Source organism: Urocampus carinirostris, chromosome 5, assembly GCF_059441175.1.
Source record: "Urocampus carinirostris isolate Australia breed hairy pipefish chromosome 5, RoL_Ucar_1.0, whole genome shotgun sequence".
NCBI lineage: Eukaryota > Metazoa > Chordata > Actinopteri > Syngnathiformes > Syngnathidae > Urocampus > Urocampus carinirostris.
Window position 1 is genome coordinate 42,354,984 of NC_142353.1, and position 25,745 is coordinate 42,380,728.

Here is a 25,745-nt window from a genome sequence, read left to right on the forward strand (position 1 = left end):
ATTACAAAAATATGTCTACAGAAATACTACAAAAATACCATTTCATAATACTATAATACAAAACACTACCAGAAAAATATTACTACAGAAATACTACTACAGAAGTATTACAACATATATACTGCAAAAGTACAACTAGAGCGATACTACAAAAATTCTACATGGAAATACGACAAAAAAAGTACAAAACTAAAACTATTGTCATACTTTACTACACACATACTACAGATGTACATCGACAAGTCTACTACGGAAATACTGCAATATAAAACAGAAATAGTACAAAAATATGAAAAAATAACAATAGAGTAATTCTACAAAAAAAAATCAATAAAGTACTGTAATACTACAAAAAATACTACAGATATACAATGACAAAAAAAATCTAGTATCGTAATGCAACAAAAATACTAAGAATTTACTACTATGGGATAACTACAAAAAAATACTGCATAAATGGTACAAAAATCCGACTACAGAAATATATATATATTTTTAAAGTACAAGTACTGTACAGTAAAGCTTGAAAACTAAATATCTCATGAAGTGCTTAAAACAGGGACCTTATATATTATTTTGCTTTAATTGTGACCGTTTCAAGACCAATTTGATGAAAAATAACTATACCATGTAAATATCTGCATGTATATTTATTTCTAGATGAAAAAAATGAATCAATTCCAAGATTGGCCCCTTGGCCAAAACTTTTGGACCCGATGCGGCCCCCGACTCCAAATTATTGCCCACCCCTGGAGTAGAACCTGTTATGAGTTCTAGTAGGACCGTGTGGTGCAACAAGGGTTACTAGTTAAAATATTATATTTTGGGATATTTGAATTGTGTAATCCGTATTTGACTATTAGGGAAAGTTTATTATTATTTTTCAGGCTGTTGAGTTTTGTATAGCTGAACGGGTAAGAGAAGTACCAGTATATGACCGCTAGATGGCAAAGTCTCACAGGTCAGAGAAGGGTGCTTGGGCCAAGTCTCACGGGACCTCACGTGATTTAGTGAGACTTGCTCAATAAATGATTCTTAATGCCGACAATTAAATGGCGTCGCGTGAGACTGACATTTATCATCTATTTTTCAGGTGAGATGTATATACTGTGAACACACTTACTGTAAGGATGATAATATGTGAAAATATGTGTGTAAAGGTTGTTTGGGATGTCCGTAAACTTTACAAAAAGTGAAATAGTGAGTCAACCGTTAGCTGTTATGCTAACGGTTAGCTGTTATGCTAACAGTTAGCTGTTATGCTAACGGTTAGCTGTTATGCTAACGGTTAGCATAAGCAACAAATAGGTCCCTGGGTGAGGTATGCTATGTTATGCTAGATTTAAGAGTCTACTTTGATGTTAATTTGTATATTTTGATGCCGAATAACACAAGGTGAGTTGTTTTGGAAGGTACTGTTATGGTGATTTGTTGAATCTTGAAAAGTATCAATTGATGGCAATGTTGTATTTAAATGTTAAAGGGATCTCGCGGGATTTAGTGAGACTTGCTCAATAAATGATCCTTAATGCCAACAATTAAATGGTGTTGTGTGAGACTGACATTTATCATCTATTTTGCAGATGAGGTAAAACAACAACCCAAAAAACAAAAATATATAAAACAAATGTCATGTTTATTTGTATAGCCCTTTATCACAAGGTGTCTCAAAGGGCTGCACAGATTATTGCAAACTACAGACTATTATGACACCATCCCGTGATCTAAAACCTAGATGAGGACAAGGAAAACCTCAAATCAAGTCAAGTCATGATTATTTGTGACACCCTTAATCACGAGGAGTCTCAAAGGGCTGCACAGATCAGATTATTGTAAACCGCAGACTATTATTGCACCCCTGATCTAAAGCCGATATGAGGGCAAGGAAAATGAATAAACCCTTCATATTTGTTATAGACTTGTCCATTCTATTCACGTGGTGTAAATAACACAATGACACAATATGTTAAAAGATCACTATAGGAAGTGTTATTATTTCTTGTTTTTTCTTATAACTATATTATACATGCAAAAAATGAGAACACTTTCTGATAACATCAAATTGAAATAAATAGGTTTGGGGGGGTTTACATTTATAAGCACGGTGCAAAAACGAATGCTTATTCCAAGTGCCATTTTTTTCTATTTTAAGATATTTTTACATTGTTTCTTTTGTAAAATAAGTGTCATGATTACCGATGTGACTCACCTGTGCCCGCTCAATTGACGCCAACCGCCGCGGGTTCTGATTGGCTCCCTGTCACTATTTGAACCCAGTCCTGTCAGTCCCCTTTTGTCAGTCCGTCTGCGAACCTCAGTGTATACTAGGCAAGCCTTTTTCGACCCTGACTCACACCTGTCCTGTTTTTGCTCCGGACTGTCTCCGGCTACTTGTTTGGATCCTAACCAGGTCTGCTCTCCCTTCCCGGCTCACAACTTCTTTTTGTCCCCGACTACGTCTACTCTCCCGGTCTGGCTTACGACTCGTTTCCGACCACGCCTTGCTCTCCCAGTCCCGGCTACCGACCATTTTTTCCGTCCCTGACACCGCCATCGCTCGCTACGGAAGATCCACTACCGTGTTAGGATCACAGTCCGAGTGCGAGAGCAACTTGCTTCCCGCGTCCAGCGAACACCGGATCGTGGGCGCGATTCCTTCAATAAAACTTGGTAAACTCTACGCAATTGGGTCCTGTTTCTGTTTTGGTCCTGACAATAAGAATAATTATTCTAATGAGCAGATCATCTCATAAAGGAGAACATAGATGGGTTTTTTTTCTAATTTTAGATGTATTTTCTACCAATACTTGCAAAGAATACTTAAGAAATCCAATACATTTTTTTGTGTACTCTGTATGATTTTTCAAGAAAGATGCTTTAAAATATTTTAAAAAAAGAACATTTTTACTTAAGAGCCCAATTTTATGCCAATGACAAGATTTTTCTTAATTTCTGTTATAAATGTTTGCAGTCCAAGTCAGTCTAGTGTATTTTTAATGTCTTGAATCAGTAAAAATAGTATTTATTTATTGTATTTTTTAAAACTTCGTTTAAGAGACGCAGTATTTCGATTGTACCAGGTACATCAAATGTAATGTAAATGTACTTTATTTATACAGCACTTTACAACAAAGCAGTACCAAAGTACTTTACAGTGATATCTGAGAAACAATGAGTGCAAAACAAACAAAATCATGAGTTGGATGCAGATGGAGGAAAATGGAGATTGATAATGGTAAAAATACATAAATTATAACAACTAATGCAGTCACAAATATTCTTTATTTTAGAACCGACTGCTGGGCTTTTACCCATTGGCAAGGGTTTAAACACTAGGTGGCAACATTTCTCTTTGTATATCAGAGTAAATTATATCTTCTATTAATATGGCAACTAAATCGAAGAGGAGACAAAAATAGAGTGGTGAGGCCTGTTTGTAAAATAATAATATATTATAAAAACAGGATTTAATACAGAAAAGCAAAATAACAGTTGATATGGGAAAGAAGCTATATTTGTTTTGAGTGCAGGTTGCAAACCTGACCACTAGAGGGAGCGTGTCGCCTGTTTTAACAACTTCTTCAGACAAGCCATCACACAAGCAGGACACGACTATTTGTCTTTTCTTCACTCTAGAATAAAAACAGGTTCGTAAAATGTTTAACACAACTACTATTTAGACACAGGGACTGTAGGGCATTTTTGAAATGTGTAAATTGGGTTTTTGTTTGGAAAATCGAGAGGTGAACTGTGTGATGAGCTATACAAGGGTAGAGACGCTGTCCGGCCTACGAACGAGTTAAGTTCCGGACGATCTTTCGTAAGTTGAATTTGTTCGTCAGTTGCTTTAGTGCTATATTTTGTATGTTTAAGGTTTATATAGGTATGTTTAAGGCTTGTATAAGTAAACTGTATTGTTTTGTACTAAAAAGTATATATTTAATGAAATAATAGGCTCTATAAATTTAAGTTTAACTTACTTTTGGAAGATGGGCTTCAAGAGTTAGGCGAATTCCTCTGTGGTAAAAAGTGGCCGAAAAAAAGTGATCCAACCGTTTGTAGTTTATCGGAGTTGTATTTATGTTGTGGACACACAAAAGGACAATAGAGACAAAGTTGACACCAGAAACATATATATATATATATATATATATATATATATATATATATATGTATATATCATCTCGTTAGCTGCACCGCTTATCCTCAGGGTCGCGGGGGTGCTGGAGCCCATCCCAGCCATCTTCGGGCAGTGGGTAAGGGACACCCTGAACCGGTTGCCAGCCAGTCGCAGGGCACAGAGGGACAGACAATTCGCTCGCTCATTCACACCTAGGGACAATTTGGACCGGCCAATCCACCTGAAATGCATGTCTTTGGAATATGGGAAGAAACCGGAGTGTTTGGAGGAAACCCACGCAAGCACGGGGAGAACATGCAAGCTCCGCACAGGAAGGTTGGTAGCTGGATTTGAACCCATGACCTCAGAACTGTGCCTCACACGCGCTAACCACCGCGCCGCCGTGCTACCCTATATATATATATATATATATATAAAGTATTTATTAATTCATTTATTATGACCAAATTTGGGCCATTGTTTGCCTACCCCTTAAGAACTCCTTTTGAGTGTAAAGTTCCTAGGATGCATCTTCTCTTTCATTTGGGTTTTGGTGACAGGCAACACAATTAGCATCCCCAAAGCTTAATCGGCGCTAGTTAATTTGGAACACATCTCTTTGGCACGTCACGGTGAAGAGGCTGGGTGACTGCATTGTGATGTAACTATAACCTGGATTCATTGATCTTCCTACTTAAATCATCAATTAAACGTATACTTTGTTTACAGTTTTGCGACAACAAATTGATCCTATGCTTTGATTGGAAAGCCCATAATATGAAGCGGTTCCAAGTGAAGATTTGGGGATTATTTTTTAATAAATTTTGGAGATTTTTCTCCAAAATTGATGTTTGAGTAGCAAACGTGTATTAGACTGAGGAGATCATTTATTCCTCATGCCATGAGGCTCTTTAACTCCACCCGGGGGAGTAAAAGCCCATATTAAACCTTACCCCTACATTTGCATATTACCCTACTTTTATGACAGTGTGTTTTTCTGTAACACTATTTAAAAACTCAATAGCAAACGTTATATTGGGTATTTTTGTATTCTATATCTTTATTGTTTTATTTTTCAACACAAGGATACTGCTGGAAGTGTGAATTTCCCTACGGGGATGAATAAATTATCTATCTATCTAGCCAAATCCTGTCAGTTGGATGCATGTGGCGGTTTTTACGCAGTGTATGCTACAGGCTGGTGTGTTGTGGCCGCCTGACACATGATCTGCTTATGGGCTTTACTGTAAGGTGCCAGGCTGCCCGGATAAATTGGTGGGGGTGCGCTCTCTTACTCTCTCTGACTTGACCCCGGAGGTTAATCTTAACTGGTTCCGAACCAGTTGAGAGGTGCATGCACAACATGTGACAATATATACCTTTTTGGCCTTGCCGCAAAATGTTATTGTACTTCTTTTCATTGCACTATTGTTATGATGCACTATTATTTTTCCATTCACAAATGTAAAACAAAAAAGCCCTGCACAAAATTGACTCCCACATTTTTTGGTTGTAGTAACTCAGAACTTTGGAATGGAGGGAACGACTGCATCCCCCGTTGGACAGTTCCCAAAGGTACCAATTCACCATGTACCATATTATCTGATAACATGAAGTTTTGAATGTAATCAGAACATCCAAGGCCATGTATTGATGAAATAATGTTCTCACCGTACAAAATTAAAATCAATTGGTGGGGCATTCTCAAGTACAGAACATTACACAAATTTCTCACTTCTTTGGCTTTCTAACAAGTTTAGTAACTTCAAACACCATCATCTAATCCTGGTGGTCTCATACACCTGAGAGGCATGATCTGATCAAGTGTCCCTGGTCTTTATAAAAAGAGGAGCTGATTGATAGCTCCTCTCTTCTACTGCCTCACATGCGGGCCTGCACCGCGGCCTTGAGTTCACCACGTGGGCCACACATTGAACCATACGGAGCACGAGAGCAAATCTCTCTGCAATAACAAGTAAGAGGATGGTTTTAGATTTAACACCATGTTTTTTGGTTCTTGGTAATGAGCGTTTTTTTTCTGTACAAGAGAATCTCCTCAAATCGACTAGCAGGGAAACCTTCGTTTTGGTATAGTAACTTCCAGCGGTCGAAAACTCCCATAATCTCCGGCGCCTTCCCCTCCCTTTTTTTCCCATCATTAATTTTCTGTGTTAATAAATTGTGTGTGCTATTGTCATCGGCCTGGTTCGATGAATCCATTTTCTTGGGGTTAGTAATTCATATCAGAACTCAAAGAACTTAAAGTAACAACGTAAATTAAATTTTTATCATTGTAGGAAATTCTAGGAAAGATTTATGGTGGAGCACCAGCAACACCTAGAGGCAAATTCATTGACTGCAGTAAAGAATAATTTGTTTCAATTCTAATGAGTTTCCAAATTAAATCTAGAAAAATCCCTACACAAATGTTGCACTATTATTACAATGTAGTCCAGGCTCTTGGGACTTTGTTTGTAAAGATTTTTTTCTGCATTTTATGCTTTTTTCCTCTCTAAAGTCTTACATGTTTACACTGGAGTGCCATGGCTAATCTCTTTGCACTTCACAACGTCGATATCAATGACAATAATGAAAATTGAATTCACAATTCCACATACATGTTTGACAAGTTTGATTGGGTGTGACTTATTCGAACTGGCCTTTTGAAAACAGGATGTGGCTTCATGCGAAACCACATTTTATTCACTGTACTCTATGTTCCGAAAGAGGCTTGTGCACCAAAATTATAAGTAAATCCATATAATATACTGTAAACAGGACTGTTCCGGAAAACTAGAATTATGTGTTAAAGTTTTTTTTTCACAGTAATGCAACATCTCTTACATTCTGGGTGTATTACCAATCACTGGAATATTGTGCGTCTTTTATTGTTTTAATATTTCTGATTATGGTGGACAATCCAAATCAATTGTCGGAATATGAGATCATCGTTACTACTTTTGGGATTGAATTTGTAGCAAGAGAGACCCAAATTATGGAATGATAATAGAAAACAAAATAACAAAATGTTTCATGCCAAATTTAGTTTAGTCTTTACTTACAGAAGTAAACTACTTTGTCACTTGTTGTTGCTATGGATTCAATATTTTTATATCAAATTATCTATTCTCGCAAATATATTTATTTAATATGTTTTATCATCGCGTGGACATATGGAAGGTTGGACCGACGGATGGTTGGAGGAATGGATGGAGGAATAAATGTAGAGACAGTTGGATAATGGACAGAATGATAAATGTACTAATACCTGAATAACAATAACGTATTTATTGTAAATTTATGACATGGTGTCACGGTTGTCATGGCGCCCAATTGGCCCCCACTGTGTGGCGCCAGCTGCAGCTTGTTGACAGATTGGCTTCCCACTTACCCTTTGTCAGTCCGTCAACGAACCTCTGCCCCGCTCAGACGTGGGTTTTGACTCTCTCCGGTTTCCTGTTGGTGTTTCTTGTCCGTTATTGTTCCCGTCTATTTTGTCCTGTTTAATATCAGTCTCCAGTTTATTTCCCGTCTTGTTTGTCCTGTTTAATTTCGATATCCAGTTTTGATATCAATCCTGTCGGTCCCGTCTTGTCCGGTATCTACCCCACCCCTCCGATATCTGCTCGTGCAATTGGTATCGATCTTGATTGCGATTTACTGGCGTTTAGGTAACCGTGCATGACTGTCCCATTTCCCGTAAAATAAATGCTTGTTTGAGAAACATCACGCATTTGGGTTCTCCTCATGTTCTGATTCTTGACACATGGGCCATTTGAAGCCACTTGACTAAATTTCAGTGGATACAAAAGAAATCATGTCTTAACCAACTTACAGCTTTTAAAAATAGCCAAACAAGCAAATGGATGTTTTCTTCATAAGATTCAAATTTTTACCAAATTCTCATTTCACCTTTATAGAAGTCTATTATTATTTGTGTTTTAAAAATTCAGGAGTTTCATGAGTTTAATAGATTTCCATTTAAAATAAATTTAAGTGCCTCTCATACATTTTCTATAGAAAACTATTGACCCAAACATCTGGAAAAAGTAATATACCGATAATGTTGATTGTGTACATGAAGCGGAAATCCGGCCTGCTTCCCCCCGCAGACAGATTGCAAACCTTTCTTGGACAGAAAAAGCATACGTATGTACGTACGGCTGCCGTTGACCCCCTCAGATATGAATCTGCTGTGGAGCAATTGAGCCTTATCAGTTTCCGTTTTCGTTATCAAGTTCCTTTCTCAAGCTGACGAGTGTCGGGCAGGTTTATGTGCTTTAAGCTAGCTATTGTTTAGGGAAAATATGTATAGCGGGAAATAACGTCTTTAGAGTTATGGAATGTAAACTTGATTATTTTTGTTTGTGGTGATTTATTCGGGGTTTGCTTCCGTTTGGTCACTGCCCGCGAATGTTGGCTGCAGTCATATACAGTTTATTTCAACCTTCGCAATGTATTAAAAATGTTTTCATATCATTTCACTGAATACATTCCATTCAGGCAGCACGGCGGAGCAGTGGTTAGCGCGTGTGCGGCACAGTTCTGAGGTCATGGGTTCAAATCCAGCTACCAACCTGTGCGGAGTTTGCATGTTCTCCCCATGCTTGCGTGGCTTTCCTCCGGGCACTCCGGTTTCCTCCCACATTCCCAAAAAAACATGCATGTCAGCTTAATTGGCCGGTTCAAATTGTCCCTAGGTGTGAATGAGCGAGTGAGCTGTCTGTCCCTGTGTGCCCTGCGACTGGCTGGCAACCAGTTCAGGGTGTCCCCTACCCACTGCCCGGAGATGGCTGGGATGGGCTCCAGCACCCCCGCAACCCTACTGAGGATAAGAGGTGCAGATAATGGATGGATGGACATTCCATTCAAGATTTGCAGTAGTAGATGTAAATTTTCCTTTTTTTCCACATATGCTAGAGACGTATTGTCATCATGACTGATTAATTGCACCTGTGCCTGCTCGTTTGGCACTAGCCACTGCGGGCTTCCTGATTGGTTCCCCATCCTACTTAAGCTCTGTCCTTTCATTCGCCTGTTGTCAGTCCGTCAGCGAACCTCTGTTTTCACAAGCCAAGCATTTTACATTCTGACTCCCGACGGTCCCGCTTTTTTACCCATTTTCTACCCGTCTGTTCATGACTTCCCCATTTGTCTCTGGCTAAAACCCGTTTTTTTTTTTTGTTTTTTTTTATCCCAACCACGTTTTGATCTCCGGTCCCAGCTAACAAGTAGTTTTTTTTTTTTACCCCGACCACGTTCTGCTCTCCCGTCCCGGCTAACGACCTGTTAGTCAGTCATGCGCAGGAACACAAACGCCAGCGATTTGGCGTTCGCTGGGCGGAAGATATCGAAACAGGACAGGACAGACTGGATCGATACCAGATACAGGATACATGAGCCGATACCGGACAGGAGGGGACAGACGGGATAGATGCCAAATACTGGAGCAAGATACCGGACAAGACGGGACGGGCGGGATCGATACCGGACACACAAGCAAGATACCGAACAGGACTGGACAGACAGAATTGATACTGGATACTGGAGCAAGATACCAGACAGGGCTCGACAGACGGGATCGATACCGGAGACTGGAGCAAAATACCGGACAGGACGAGACAGGCGTGATCGATACGGATACTGGAGACTGGAGCAAGATACCGGACAGCACGAGACAGACGGGATCGATACCGGATACTGGAGACTGAGATACAAGATACCAGACATAGTCAAAATACAAGTCTTGCAAGTGCAGAGGTTTGGAGCCCAATCTTATCTCTAATCCTGGGGGAACACCGTACTAACAAGAAATAAAATGGAAAAAAAAAAATTTTTAAATCTTTATCCTCAAGAGCAATAATACATCAAGTACAAATTCCATTCAAACTCAATTCCAGTTATAACACTCGACTTCCCGATACCATCCCACTCTTTTCTTGTTCAAACAAATATGCTACTTGAAAAATGGCTTAGTCTGAATTCATAAATCAAAATCATTTACAGACCCAGGAATTTACAAAAACAACAACACATTTGTATTTCAGAAATATGTGACGAATGCTACACTTGAAATCAATACTGTCCTAAAGATTAGTGACTTGCTTTTCCTCGAATATTTCACAATAAAATCCTTTTAGAACTGTCAATTCCTAGCAGTACTTGACACGCTCTTGTTCTCATTTAACACATAACGCACAGTCGGTTTGCTACAGTTCATTAGGACAACACTTGATCGTTAAAATGATGCTTGGATTTTATCTGATTTGGAGTTCCTTGACTTCTCCTTATCGACAATATTACCACCGTTAGGTAAAGTCCATCGTAGTCACAGCCTGTATATATGATCATTACATCATGTACAATGTTCCATCTAATTTACCTTACGGGTCTGAGCGTTCACACAAAGTCGGTGAGCAATGCTTGAAACAACAGTGAGCAACGGCAATCCCAAGTATGGCAACTGAGTCATTATCAAACATGTCCAAAACTTGACATCACGTTACATTTTGCGGAGTTTCCGACAACGCAAAGTTATTTTTCACTTTTGAATGAATTGACTCATGTACTATTGCAAAGGTTGTACGGCCTACAAACGTCATTTGTTTTTACAACAATTCTTTCACAAGATCTTTATTTCTTTTTTTTCCTGGCATCTTTTGTCGCATAATACTAACATTTTTGGGGGCTTATTGAGTCGGTTGCACGATACAGAACTGTATTTAATCACATTTTTTAGTGATAGTACAAAGATTGACTTGGTATAATTGGAAATTATTTGAATGCAACACAAACTTTTTCTTCTTTTTCCCTGTTTTTTTAATTCCTTTAAAAAATCTCATTGTGTTTTTTTTTCCTAGCTGTTACTTTTGTCTTTTTTGTTCTCTATTTACCTTTTTTACTTTGTTTCTTTCTTTTCTTTTTTTTCGGCTTTTTCTGAATTTTCCCTTCTTTTTTCTCTTCCTTTTGTTTATTTTTTCTCAGCTTTTCACTACTTTTTCATTTTGGTATTTTTTTTTTCTTTTTTGTTCTATTTCCCTCGCTTCCTTTTAAGTATTTTTTGCACAATTTTACATAATATTTGGTCGTGTAGGGATTAAAGAAGCAAAAAGAGCCGTTTAGGACCCGAAAGAGACGGTTATTTTTAGTGAGCCGAGCCGAAGAAGCCGGTTCTCGAAAAACTCTACTGACTTTACTCAACTTCGTTCTACTTCGACTCGACCTTGACTTCCAAATACCGCATTTAGAACACAACGTCAGGGGAACCCGTGTATTTTTACCTTCATGCACTGTAACTTTGACTTCGCTTCTTGGGGTCAAAAACAGGTCGAAGCCGGAGACAAACGGGGAGATCAGGAAGGGACGGGTGGAAAAACGGGTGCAAAAAGCGGGACCGACGGGAGTCAGAGTCAAAATGCTTGCCTTGTAGAAACAGAGGTTTGCTGACGGACTGACAACAGGAGAGTGCAATGACTGGGCTTACAAAGGACAGGGAACCAATCAGATAGCCCGGCAGTGGTTGGTGCCAAACGAGCGGGCACAGGTCCAAATCAGTCATCATGACATTTTTAGACATTTTACCATTTTTCAAAGTGAAATGAAATAATTTTAACTCAAAATGAGCAACATTGTCTCATCAAACATGAGGAAGAATATATTGCTCGTTTTGAGAAATATTTCCCAACAATGTTTCGAAAAAAGAATGGCCATTTGCTAGGTAAGATATTCTGGCTTATTTTAATATATAAATATGTCATGGTTGCCATGGCTCCCAATTGGCCGCGCCCGTATGTGTCACGGTTGTCATGGTGCCTGGTTGGCCCCGACTGTGTGGCGCCAGCTGCGGCTGGTTGAGATATTGGCTTTTTGTCTATACAAAGCTCAGAGCTCTCTTGCTTCGGTTGTCAGCTCGTCAAACGAACTTCTGCCCCATGAGGCGTGGGTTCTGACTCAGACCTCTTTTGCTGTTGGTGTTTCAAGTCCGGTATTGTTCCCCTTTACTTTTTGTCCTGTTTAAATTCGGATTCCAGTTTTGTTTCCGTCTGTTTTTGTCCTGTTTATTTTCGTTATCCTGATTCGTTAGCGATCTCGTCGGTCTCTGTCTTCCCGTCTTTCCACGCCAGACCGGTTGCCTAACGTGCATGACTCCCCATTTACCGTAAAATAAAGGCTTGTGTGAGAACGTCACGCGATTGGGTCCTGATCCCGTTCTTGACAAAATATGTTAATATATAAATGTTTTTATTTTACTTTGAAAAGGAAGTTAAAAATTACACTTGAGCACAATTTTCTGCCAATATAGAAATGGTGTTTCTTCTTTTTAGGATTATTTTGCCAGACCAAAGACCAGCCACCCACTGAAAAGGGGTCCGCAACCAGGTTTGGGTAGGGTTACTTTAACTGGATTACTTTCAATTACTTTTGGATGACTCCAATACCAAATATGCTAATAAAAGACAAAAAAAACTAAATGTGAATAAAATGACAAAATTTTGTGCAGGCTTGGGGAGTAACTGAATACATGGAACGGCAAAAATGATGTTGGCAAGCTGTTTGGATTTATTTTCATTTTGTTTCTGTCGCATTTTATGTTGGTTTTGCCGGAGATCGAAGAGATCAAAGCCAGGAGAGAAAGCTTACCACGTGTTGTAAGTCATCATTTTATTCATATTTAGTTTCTTTTGTTTTTTACTACCGTATTGGAGTAATCTAAAAGTAATTGAAAGTAATCAAGTTAAAGCAACCCTACCCAACCCTGGAGATAGATATAGTGAGATAGATAAACAGATATTGTGAGAGTGATTGATAGATAGATAGATAAACAGATATAGTGAGAGTGATAGATAGATAGATATAGTGAGATAGACAGAGTTGGGTAGGGTTACTTTAACTGGATTACTTTCAATTACTTTTGGATTACTCATCATGGATATGAGTCATCATTTTATTCATATTTAGTTTCTTTTGTCTTTTATTAGCATATTTGGTAATAATATTACTTCTGGGTCCCGACCCACCAGTTGAGAAACACTGTTTCAGCCTATCTATAGTGGCGCTATCTCATTCCCTGAATCGGCTGCACCCGTGTGTGTTTGTGTGTTAGCGTGCACAAACTGGACAGCACTAAGGGAGTGAACAATGCAGAACAATAGTCAGGCCTTGTGGTGGAACTGAAGCGAGACAGTATGTCTGCAGGCCTGTCGGTGTCCGAGCCCCGGGAGGAACCTGCAGCGCCGCACAGGAAAATCTCGCTGCAAAAGTGCCGTACACAACCGCCTCCGCGCACAATTACAAAACACGCGCCAACGCAGACAATAGCCAACAACAGTGGCCCCCATCCTGACCAAGCCCTGCTCTCGTTCGGGACTCCAGGGACTCATCTCGCACCGACTCGGAACGCACCGTCCTCCGACACAAAAAGGGTCAGAACATTCGAGTAAGCTTTGACGGATTTGGACTTGCTCATTGTCTGCTTACGCGGCATTTATTGTCAAGGTTGCGTCCCAGATAAGGACAAATGTGCTCGTTTATTGACGTTTCCAGGGAGCTGTCGAAGTCAGACGCAGCACTGACAGTTGGTTATCACGCAACGGGTGCTGTGCACGGCAAAACATACTCGATTACTCTACTGCAGGGGTTGGGAACGTATGGTTAGCTAGTGAAAGCTAGTGGTGGTTATTGTTAAGAAAAATTGTCAAGGTTGCCAGGGCGCCTAAGTGGCCCTGCCCGTGTGGCGCCAGCTGCAGCTTGTTGACAGATTGGCTCCCTGTCAGTATATAAACTCCTGTCAGTCCCCTTTTGTCGGTCTGTTTTTACATGGTAAGCCCTTTTACGCCTATCCCGTTTTTTTTTTGCCCCTGTTTGTCTCCCTCTACGATCTGTTTTGATCTCTGGGGCGGCAGTAGCTCAGGAGGTAGAGCGCTCGTCTTGGGATCAAGGGATCCCAGTTGAATCCCGGCTCGTCCGTGTTACATGTCGAAGTGTCCGTGGGTAAGACACTGAACCCCTAATACCCCCAACAAGCAGGTTAGCGCCTTACATGGCTGCAAGGCTGCTATTGGGAAATGTGGAGCACATTGTAAAGCGCTTTGGGAAGTCATTGACTTGAAAAGTGCTATATAAATGCAGATCATTTCATTTAATTTCATATCTCAACCACGTCTGGTCTCCTGTCCCGAATTACGACATGTTTCGATCTCGACCACGACTGTTCTCCCGTCCCAAATAACGATCCGTTTTTGATCTCGACCACGTCTACTCTCCTCTCTTGTCTTCCGACTTGTTTCCGATCCCGACCACGTTTTTTTGCTCTTCTATCCCGGCAACTGACTAGTTTTTTTCCCCTTCCCGACACCGCCATCGCTCGCCACGAAAGTCCCACTTCTGCTTTTAGAGCGACCTGCTTCCCGCGCCCAGCGATCCCCTTCCCTTTCTTCTAAAAAAAACTTGTCAGAAACGTTACGCGAGTGGGTCCTGATTCCGTTCTGGTCCTGGCAAAAATACTCGGTCGGAATCCCGCAATTGAACATGCGGCGTGACGCGGATTGTCTATGCCTACAAAACATGCATAGAATGTTTGTATTTTTCTATCATATTACTTACTAATAACACAATTTAGTATAAACAATTTGGAAATGTGAGCATCATTTGACTTGGACTTGTCCAAAAGTGTTTCTTTTGTTGGTGACACAACAGAAATCAGATACAGCACTGACAGTTGGTTTATCTTGCAACGAGTGCTGTGCACAGCAAAACATACTCTCTTACCCTACTACAGGGGTTGGGGACATATGGTCAGTGAGTGACTTTCCAATTACAGTTTATGAAAAAGTCAAAGCAACACGGTAAGCAATATGTTTGGTCCAAAATACATAAGGCAAGGTGTCAACTACAGTTAATACTCACGGTGTTACACCAACAGACCCCTTTTCGGCTGTAAGTCTCTACAGAATCCTTTATATAAAAACTCATTAAGTGATCTAAAGCTATGTTCACACTGCTGGGCTTGATTCTCAATTCTGATAATTTAGGGTTAAATGTGTAGTTTTTGTAGGATCCTTCACACTTTCAACTGAATATGATTTCTTTGCGTCTCCTGTGTGAACGCGACACGTGTCCCGCATGTGCAGAAGAGGACGTATGACATCCCATACAATGCGCTCATGCGGAAGTAGTCATGGATGCTATTGCTATAGCTTATCTAGCATTTTGAAAGTTATTGTGCTAGTAGATGATGAACAGAGTCATCCCCCAAATAGTCATTCAATTTGCTTTGTTGCCTCTCGACGACGCGCAGGTCTCATGGACGGCTTTCGACCATTCACACAGCAGTCATATTCCAAAAGATCAGATTTGTATCGGCTTTGGAACCAAATATGAATGTGGCCTGGGTTTGGAGTGAAAAAAATTGGATATGGGCCGTTCAGAGGCACTTTAACAGAACGAATACAGGTCCCGTCCGTGCAAAAAAAAATATGATTCCCCTGCAGTGTGTACCTAGCCTATGTAACACGATTGAGACATTTTATGATTAAAACCCGCAGAACTGTAGAAACTCTAAACATCTGCAAATGCATGCACCCAGAGCTATTTAGTTGGGTGAGGGGCAGAGAGAAAATTACCCACCTTCATTTATATCAGCTAACTATGCTCTCTCATCTCTCTCTCATTAGCCGTACCGCTAATCTTCATTAGGGTCGCGGGGGGGCTGGAGCCCATCCCAGCCATCTCCGGGCAGTGGGCAGGGGACACCCTGAACTGGTTGCCAGCCAATCGCAGGGCACACAGGGACAGACAACTCATTCGCTCATTCACACCTAGGGACAATTTGGACCGGCCAATTCACCTGAAATGCATGTTTTTGGAACGTGGGAGGAAACCGGAGTGCCCGGAGGAAACCCACGCAAGCACCGGGAGAACATACAAACTCCGCGCAGGAAGTCTGGAGCTGGATTTGAACCCACGACAGGTTCCCATGACATGAACTGTGCCGCACAAGCGCTAACCACTGCGCCTCCGTGCTGCGCTAACTATGCTCATTTTTGAAAAAAAGATGTATCTTAATTTAATGGATTAAAAGTTCAAAATGATCTCAAAATAATAAAAATTATTTGTACATTTTTGCCAATTTTGCAATGCATATGGCGATGTTCTCGATTGCACAACCATCACCATTTTTGTGCGGCCAATATCCATCAAGCAGAGCTCATTGGGCTTGTTAGCACTTATGCTAATCAGTGTATACTTATTAAGAGTCACTAGCCAGCTTACTCATAAATGTAGCATGAATGTTTTCGAAGTCTGGATGGAAGCCAAAGAAAATTGTGGGAATTGTTTAGAACTGACATCTTAATTGTTTTGGGTAAATGTATCATTAAAGCAGTTCAAAAATTCCTGTGCAGTTTGAACTCGGGACAGTGTACCATACTTTCTAGCAATTTTACTGTTATGCAAGAACATTATTGGAAATCATGGCCGCTGGGTTTTTTTGTTCCGTCTGCAGTTTAAGGGTTGACATTCTTGCCAAAAAGCATGCTAGCAGGAAGCCTCGTTGCTATCACATGCATCAATGATGTCAAAATCATTTGTGAACGCCTTGCTCAGGAAGTAGGCAAAGTGGGACAATTACTCTGCGGTTAGCACACAGGTGACCGAGGTTAGGTACATAAAGCATCAGTGACGCAACCAATCGCACACATAAGATCCCACGGTGCATTGCACACGCCAACAAAGCCATACACCAAGGTTGTCAAATTCATTTGAACCCGGGGGCCACACGATAGAACAAACATTCTGTCGGGGGCCGGACTAGTAGATTAAAGAGAAAGAAAAAGAGAGATAAAGATATAGAGAAAGAGAGAGGGGGTAAAAAGAGAGGGAGAGAGAGAGAAAGAAGAAATTAAAAGAGAGAGGGGAAAGAAAGAGAGAAAGAATGAAATCCAAAGAGAAATAGAAAAAAAGACAGGGAAAAGAGAGAAGGAGAAAGCAAGAGAGAGAGAGAAAAGAGAGAGTCCAAAATAAGGTAAAAAGACACAGAGAAAGAGACAAAGAGGATCAAAAAAGGGAAAAGGAGAGAGTGAAAGGGAGAGAGACGGAGAAAAAGGGAGGAAGAGAGAGAAAGACAGAGAGAGAGAGAGAGGAAGAATTAGAGAGAGAAAAGAGAGAGTGCAAAGGTAATAAGGTAAAAAGAACAGAGAAATAGATAAAGAGGACCGAAAAAGAGAAAGTGTAAGGCAGAGAGAGAGAAAAAGGGAGGAAGGGAGAGAAAGACAGAGAGAGACCAGAAGAGAGAGTGCAAAATAAGGTAAAAAGACAGAGACAAAGAGGATCAAAAAGGGGAAAAGGAGAGAGTGAAAGGGAGCGAGACGGAAAAAGGGAGGAAGAGAGAGAAAGACGGAGAGAGACCAAGAGAGCGAGAGGAAGAGGGAGAGAGAGAAAAGAGAGAGTGCAAAGGTAATGAAGTAAAAAGATCAGAGAGAAATAGATAAAGAGGACCGAAAAAGAGAAAGTGTAAGGGAGAGAGAGAGAAAAAGGAAGGGAGAGAAAGACAGAGAGAGACCAGGAGAGAGAGAAAAGAGAGAGTGCAAAATAAGGTAAAAAGACACAGAGATAAAGAGACAAAGAGGATCAAAAAGAGAGAGTGAAAGGGAGAGAGAGAGAGAGAGAGACAAAAAGGGAGGAAGAGAGAGAAAGACGGAGAGAGACCAAAAGAGAGAGAGAGAAAGGGAGAAAGAGAGACAAAAAGGTAGGAAGAGAGAGAAAGACAGAAAGAGACCAAAAGAGAGAGAAAAAAAGGGGAGAGAGAGAGAGAGAGAGAAACAAATAAATGCAAGTACAGTGTCTTTGTTCGAGGCACCCGGCTTTGGCAACATCAAGTGGACATATTTCAACCTGCAGCTTGTTTTTTCTCTTGCGCTTCTCTGAGTGTTGTCTCGCGGGCCGGATGTAATCCCTTAGCGGGCCTTATCTGGCCCACGGGCCGCCTGTTCGACACCCCTGCCATACACAATCCCTCCATCCACACAAAACAGCTGATTTTGAAAGAACATCCGTCCGAAAACACTTGCGCACACCGCATGCTGAATTCCAGGAATCCGTCCTTAACTCTTGACGCTGCGGAATAATATTTCCGCCATGAGAGAAAACAATGAGTCAGACTGTCTGGCGCACAAGTAGCCTCTCTTTTTCCTGCACTCGTCTTTGCAAACATTTCATCTGTTTCCTGAATCTACGCATCACTTAAAGCCCGCAGACCCTCGCTTCGGAATGTCCGTTCGGACGATCGGCGACCAGAAACACGTGCGGGAGAATATAGGCCAGCGTTTTGGCTCCAATGATCAAACGCTGTCCAGCGGAGTCAATGTTGTCAGTCAGGGTTAAGTAGAAGTACTTGAGGATTACCGCCGATCCAGAACGTGACACAGCACCGATGTAGGGCAGAGTTCGCTTGTTTGGCGTCGGAAGAAGGCTCTGCCCGATCGTTTAGAATAGAATAGAATATACCTTTATTGTCATTGTTACAAAATGGGTTAACATATTGTGACAACGAAATTGGGCATGACACTCCAGTTTTACACATTCACAGTGAGGTATGAGCCAAGAAGATAAAGGAACAGAGAAGATAAGGTTATAAAACAAGGGGGATAAGGCTATAGTTATAATTGACATGGTATTTACACAAGAAATGTCGGCATGTGGGATGTTGCATACAGTGTTATCGTGATACCGTTGGTATCGTAAGGGTTGTGCGATATTGCATTTGGTGCAAAAGTCATCATAGTGCAAAGAAAATAGTCAGCATATGCATTGGTGCAAACATAGTCATCATAGTGCAGAAAAAAGAAATGGTCAGACATTGTGCAAGGTGAGCAGTAAACATAGTGCAGTTGACATGTGCAAGAACATAGACACGAGTACCATTATATTCGTATGAGGTAGTGTTGGCAAGAGTTTTCAGTTTTTTTGTGCGGTGTCTGTTTAGGGTGGTCATGGCTGTGGGGAAGAAACTGTCTCTGAGTCTGTTTGTTTTTGCTTTGTGTGACCTGTAGCGCTTGCCGGAAGGCAGCAGGTCGAAGAGGTGGTGAGAAAAGTCCTTGATGATGTTTTCTGCTCTGCTGAGGTAGCGAGAGCAGGCAATGTCCTCCAGACTGGGCAGAGAGCAACCGACGATTTTCTGGGCTGTTTTGATGATCCTCTGGAGCTTTTTCCTGTCTGCTGCTGTGCACCCAGCACACCCAGTTTAGATCGGGGGTCAGCAACCTTTTGGGTGTGGAGTGCCACTTTCAAATGTCCTTGTAAATCAGTGTGCCACACCAAGATTCATGACTCGCACAAGAATTTTTGTATATCAGACAGAGCTGTCATTTTACAACAGTCCGAATATACAACATGGATATACATTGAAATGGTATAACTGACTAATTTATCCCCCACTATTCTCGTTCATCAACAAACTAAAAAATGAATCAAAAGAAAGTTCTTTAAAGCTCAATAAAGTATTTAATATAACAAAGTCATAGAAAACCCTCATAGTTTTCTTTTCTTTTCAAAATTTGATACAATAAGAAACATTTACAGTGGAACCTCTGTTTTCGAACGCCTCTCAGTTCCAACAAATCGGTTCTCGACCAAAAATTTCGAGAAATTCTTGCTTCGCTTTTGGTTCAAAAAATCTGAGTTCGAACGCCGGTACGCTAGGGGCTGAGCGGCGTACGAGTGTAGATTGCCCCCCACCCCTTGTGAAGAACTCCCTTTTGTTTTCGTTTTTAATATCAGTGAATGGAGTGTTTTAACCCCTAATTATGCCTCGGAAGAAGGTCGGTGCAAGCAGCAAAGTTGCTACAGGTGAAAAAAGAGGAGTAGTGCGTACAACTATTGCATTTAAGAAAGAAATAATAGCAAAATATGAAGAAGGTGTGCGAGTTTCCCTTCTTTCAGGAATACAGCATGGCTTCTGCAGACAACCGCCAAGGTAAGAAATCCTACTCATAATTCTTTTCTTTATCCTTTAACCGCTCACCACTTGTTGTGGAGACCCCGGTGCTAAATGACGTGTAAATTACCTGATTTTTTTATTTTTACACGTTCATGTTAGCGTAATCTTTCATACGGAAGATTACGCTAACGCGAACGTACCTGGGTTAGCTTCATGTTTACTTTCGTGGTAAACATTTAGGGTGTTGGAACGGATTAAAACAATTTTACATTACTTTTAATGGGAAAAAACGACTTCGGTGATCGTACAAATCGGTTTTCGTACAAAGAAATGGAACAGATTATGGTCGAGAACCGAGGTTCCACTGTAATTTTTTATCATTGAAGTAATATTATTCAGTGTTGGTTTTCAGTTTAATTTGGAACTTTTTATTTGAGATATTACAATATATTTGTAAGTGAATAATTATATAATTGATTTTAATCAGTTTCGATAGGAAATAATAATAATTTGGAATAAATTGCATAGTCAATTACCTCCGATGTATGCCAATGGAGATTTTTCTATTCTGTGATGAAGGACGCGACTCCTTTCTTGGCTCCAAGCATAACAGCGCGTTTTTGGCAGCAAAAACACACTAAATTATCCCAAGAAAAGTTAATTTCTTTTTCAATAATTTTAAAAATGTTCTCACCCGTCAATGCCTGTAGCCGGTTAGCTCCGGGTAGCTACACATTAGCGTCCGGAATGCTAAACGTGGGCCACGTTTCCGTAAAACACAGCGTCTGCACTCTCTGTGCGCTTTGTTTTTCACCAGCACAGCCAGTTCGTCGGTCTTATTTGGTATGGAGTCCACATTTACCATGATTACGGAAGGTACCGAAGACTTATAATGCCGCTAGCCGCTAAAAATAGACCTAGCGCATGCGCAGACAACTGGCAACGGATAGGCTTTTGTTTGAAATGGTACTTCGTCTCTATCTTGCAGTGGAATGTTTTTACGATTTTTTTTTTTTTAATTATTTTTTTGTGACCCAACCGTAACACCGTAGTGGGTTCAAGAAAACCGTACTCATCACGGCAAAACCGTAGTACTTGGCAGGTATGCAAAAAGAACCAGAACTTCATTTAAAACACTCTTTGACTAACAAAGAAACAATATGGCGACTGGCTAGGTAGGGTACTGGTGTTCCTCCGTTGACATCAGAGTTTAGGGTGACAACGAGAAGACATGCTGTCTTTAAAAGGCATTATCTCTGGAAATAATTGGAAAATACCAATTAAATATATGCAGACGCTCCTCTACTTATGACCATTCAACTTACAAAAACGGTAGATACGAACATCTTTTTTGGGAGGTCGAAAAATATCCGGACATTGCTGTAAGTTCGATTTTGTATTGTGTGCATCTTTTTCCGAATACAGGACAGTACTGTAGTTTTTCTTTCCCATGCGTGGCGCTGTGAGATCTCACCCAGATTCGACCCCAAAGAAGAAATACGGCTTCTACTTCCCAGTTTGTGGGTAAAAGTACATGAACTGTATCTCTAGTGCGCTAAGAACTTTGACGTTTTTATTGTTTAATATCAATTGCATCCATTCAATATGGTTGGTGTAAAGTGTAAAGTAGAGGCGAGCCGTTTTTCTTTTGAAAATAAGGTGGAATAAGAAAGACTGATGCGGTTGAGAAAATGGTAGGATCGCTTTTTTTTTCAGCCACTTTCTACCACGGAGGAGGAAGTAGCCGAACTCTTGATGCCCATCTTCTACAAGTAAGTTAAACTTCACTTTATTTATCTTTATAGAGCATATAATTTCGTGAAATAGATAGATAGATAGATAGATAGATAGATAGATAGATAGATAGATACTTTATTCATCCCTGTAGGGAAATTCACACTTCCAGCAGTCTACCCCGTTGTTTATTAACAGATTAACATGAGGCCCTAGGGGTGCTTGTAGCGGAGTGGATGACGTCACGCTAGTCCAAAAGTTCGACATCCCTGTGGCAGATGGAAATCTTTTCTTTGTGAAAATCCAGGGATACACCACCTCGTGTTAGCAAGTCCGCCTCCTCTCCGATTCCCCCCGGCTTTCGTGTCTCTGTATAGCGGCGCAGAAGCCGGTTAGCTCCGGGTGGCTACACGTTAGCGTCCGGAATGCTAAACATGAGCCACGTTTCCGCAAAACACAGCAACTGCGCTCCCTGTGCGCTTCGATGTTTTCCACCAGCACTCGATGATCTTATTTGGTAGTGAGTTCGCATTTACCATGATTACGGATGGTACAGAAGACTTATAACGCCGCTAGCCGCTTAGCTAGCTCCGGCTCTTCTTCCACGATAGGCCCCTTCATCACGCCGGCACGAGAATTCTTCAGGGCAAGGAGTTGATTTCTTGAATAAACGCAATTTTGTGCACTAAAACCCATGTCAATAGGATAGAGGTAATCGATAGTGTAGTTGTCAAAACGGGAAGAAAAACAAAAAAAGATAGGAGCAGACAATAAAACAATAAATCACAAAAAGTGAGAGATAACAGGGCAGCTGCTGGAAAAGGCAGCTGCTCATGGCGGCGCCGCTTCGATGATGTTAATGTTAATGACGCTAATGTTTCTATTTATAGTACAAAACAATAAAGGTTACTTATACAGGCCTTGAACATACTTCTATAAACTTTAATCATACAAAATATAGCACTGAATCAACTTACGAACAAATTTATCTTACGAACGATCGTCTCGTTCGTTAGTAGGGCAGCGTCTGTATAGATTTTACTCAAAAAACATCTACTATTTCATCACATTTAGCATGTTTAAGAATTTAAGAATACCTTCAAGGCCACACTTGACACACTTAACACTTAATCATTCCAGGAACACGTGTGTTAACTTAATTATGTCAACTTTTGCACAATTGGCTTCACGCTGTCTCACTTTTTTGGCTCACGAAGGACCATAAAACACGATCTATCCCCCGAATACCCTTTAATTGCCATCCAATTGTTCAGGTAAAGAAAGCAAACTATCCAAAACGATTGTTTGGGCCGTGTTGGCTGCCGTGTGCCGCGCTGGAGTCAGGACGGTCCTCTCCCACCCTTTTCCTGCCTTTCATCAGTCTTGGAAAGCGGCAAGGGCTTTCATGTCAACAGACAGTGTGGCAGACAGCCTTCGGACCCGGACCACTGTTGCAGGAAGAGAGAGGCTAAAGGTGAGGGGCGGTCTGGGGGAGCGAATGACTATGGCGGAACCATTGCCAACAGTAACAAAGGTTTATTTATAACAACAGTTTGCGAGTATGATTTATGATAAGGGGCGCGTCTATTCTGAGCTGAAACCGTTGATGCAAGAAATTAATGAGTCACAGTTGAATGCAATTTAAAATCTACTCTTTTTAACAGAATTTAAAGGGATATTTTGTGCCACTTACTAGTAAAACAAACTTTGTATTTTAAAAAAAACAATATTGATTTGAATAATAGGAGAAAACACATTAACTATCAGTGACAACGACATCAATGGATTTTGAACTTCTCGTAAGGAATCCCACCCTGTCTAAAGGCCCTCCCCTGAGCCATTTATTTTTTATTACAAATCCTAGTTCACAAAAGCAGATGCGCCCTAAAGGGTGTGGAATCAAAGAACAGCAACACGATTGGCCAATAGTGACAATGAATTAATAGTCAAAACAACAGTGTGCAATAAAAGTCCATATAATGAACTGGCATTCTATGAAATATCATTTGCAGGTTTTCATTATTAAAAACAGAACAGATTTATTAGTTGTCATACATAACCTTGGGATAACCTTGAGGGAGTTGATATTATTTTCCGCCATCTTGCTGTGAAAGGGTGGAGGGGAAATAACAAGAAAAATGGTTTGACTTGGCAGCACGGCAGCGCAGTGGTTAGCGCGTGTGCGGCACAGTTCTGAGTTCATGAGATCGAACCTTCCTGTATGGAGTTTGCATGTTCTCCCCGTGCTTGCATGGGTTTCCTCTGGGCACTCCGGTTTCTTCCCATATTCCAAAAACATGCATGTTAGGTTAATTGGCCAGTCTAAATTGTCCCTAGGTGTGAATGAGCGAGTGAATTGTCTGTCTCTGCGTGCCCTGTGACTGGCTCCCCTGTCCACTGCCCGGATATAGCTGGGATGGGCTCCAGCACCCCCGCGACCCTACTGAGGATAAGCGGTGCAGATAATGGATGGATGGATGGTTCGATTTGGTCACTTTGAGTCTCCGTAGTTTCTATTCTTCCTTGTGCTTTGTACTCTCATTTTCGTTTGGACGGCAAAATACAGTGACATCTAAATGTCAACTATTACACAGTGTCCCTTTATATATTAATACTGCAGTCGAAAAACTACAAAAAAATACATTTTTATCCAGTTGGCAGTAAAAAAGGGTTTTTCTTAACCTTATCTAGCAGCTGGTAGATCATGTTGGTAATTTTATGCAAAATGTTCTCATAGTCTAACCTTTGCTATTGAAGATATAAGATTTTTTTCTGTTTTCATTTCTGTTTTTGGCTTTTTTGGAGGGCAAAGCAGCACAACCTTTTGAGGCTAAGGTACTCGTAGCAGCAAGATGGCTGACAATCATGTCAGGTTCCTCTAGGTGAGTCTCATGCTGTGTAAAATAAAATAATAAATACATATTTTTTTTAAAATGACTTACAGCTGTTAAAGAAAAATACATGTTTATATGATAGTTCATGTATTTTGCTTATTATTCAAATCAATATTTTTTTTTTTAGTTTTTTTTTCACTACTCGGAGGTGTTAAGTAATATATTCTCTTAACTACTAGGGTCGAAAGGCCACCATTTCCTGTGGTGTGTCTAGGGCAAGTAAAGCCTGGTGGGCAAACAAACATTTCCACCCGGTCTCGGACCAGGGACCTTTTGCGTTTTAGGCGAACGTGCTAACCACTGTACTACAGAAACGATAAACTGTCCCTTTATTTCGACAAGATTAGTGAACTGTACAATGTATGAAGTTTTTGTTTTATTGTCAAATATATGTCTGCATCTACTTCTCTTTGCAATGTTATTTGCTAATACAAACCTTATACTATGTGTTTGATGTATTTCATTATTATTAGGGCAAATAATCATCGTGAATAGCGTACTTCAAATATTCGCAACATAGCTAAAATTCGCCCTATGCTGTCTCAATCGGATGCAGAGATTATAATTCACGCGTTTGTTACCTCCCGTCTCGATGACTGTAATGCACTACTCTCCGGTCTCCCGAAGTCCAAAATCAAGAGCTTTCAGCAAGTACAAAATGCTGCAGCGAGGCTTTTAACGAAGACAAGAAAGTTTGATCACTGATTTTAGCTAACCTGGATTGGCTCCCTGTTAGCTTAAGATGTGATTTTAAGGTTCTGTTGGTATTATATAAAATCATGCATGGACTTGCTCCCTCATATCTTACAGATTTAATTTCCCCCTATGTTCCGGTCCGGAGCCTTCGCTCTGAAAATGCTGGTCTATTAGTGATCCCAAGAGCCAAGAAGAAATTCGCAGGTTCAAGAGCGTTCTCCGTTCGGGCCCCGGTGCTGTTGAATGCTCTTCCTCCTGAGATTCGATCTGCAACCTCAGAGGAAATGTTTAAATCTAAGCTTAAAACACACTACTATTCTATAGCATATGAATAACTTCTATTTTATGTTGACAATATATTTGTATT

At 40.6% G+C, this 25,745-nt stretch overlaps 1 protein-coding gene across 5 annotated transcripts; it reads left to right on the top strand.

The window, feature by feature from the left end:
- The first annotated feature begins 1,022 nt into the window (after positions 1 to 1,022).
- On the top strand, positions 1,023 to 25,745 carry LOC148366453 (uncharacterized). 5 transcript variants are annotated; one of them, XM_088336891.1, is made up of 5 exons: positions 1,037 to 1,093; positions 5,637 to 5,695; positions 12,445 to 12,505; positions 21,771 to 21,826; positions 23,063 to 25,745. In XM_088336891.1, the coding sequence occupies exons 1-5, from the start codon at positions 1,039 to 1,041 to the stop codon at positions 23,258 to 23,260; spliced, it is 429 nt and encodes a 142-aa protein (XP_088193017.1). In that variant the 5' UTR covers positions 1,037 to 1,038; the 3' UTR covers positions 23,261 to 25,745. The 5 variants fall into 5 exon arrangements, 3 of the variants coding, with proteins under 3 accessions (XP_088193019.1, XP_088193017.1, XP_088193018.1); XM_088336892.1 differs by lacking the exon at positions 1,037 to 1,093 and adding an exon at positions 3,528 to 3,647; XM_088336893.1 differs by lacking the exon at positions 12,445 to 12,505 and having other exon boundaries at positions 1,031 to 1,093.

Bases quoted from the DNA above. Each gene is read 5' to 3' on its own strand.
- LOC148366453 (XM_088336891.1), top strand. From the start codon at position 1,039: ATGCCGACAATTAAATGGCGTCGCGTGAGACTGACATTTATCATCTAT. The intron at 5,696-12,444 runs GTACCAATTCAC...TCTTCTTTTTAG, and splicing joins CCGTTGGACAGTTCCCAAAG to GATTATTTTGCCAGACCAAA. The intron at 12,506-21,770 runs GTAGGGTTACTT...TTTTTTTTTCAG, and splicing joins GGGTCCGCAACCAGGTTTGG to CCACTTTCTACCACGGAGGA.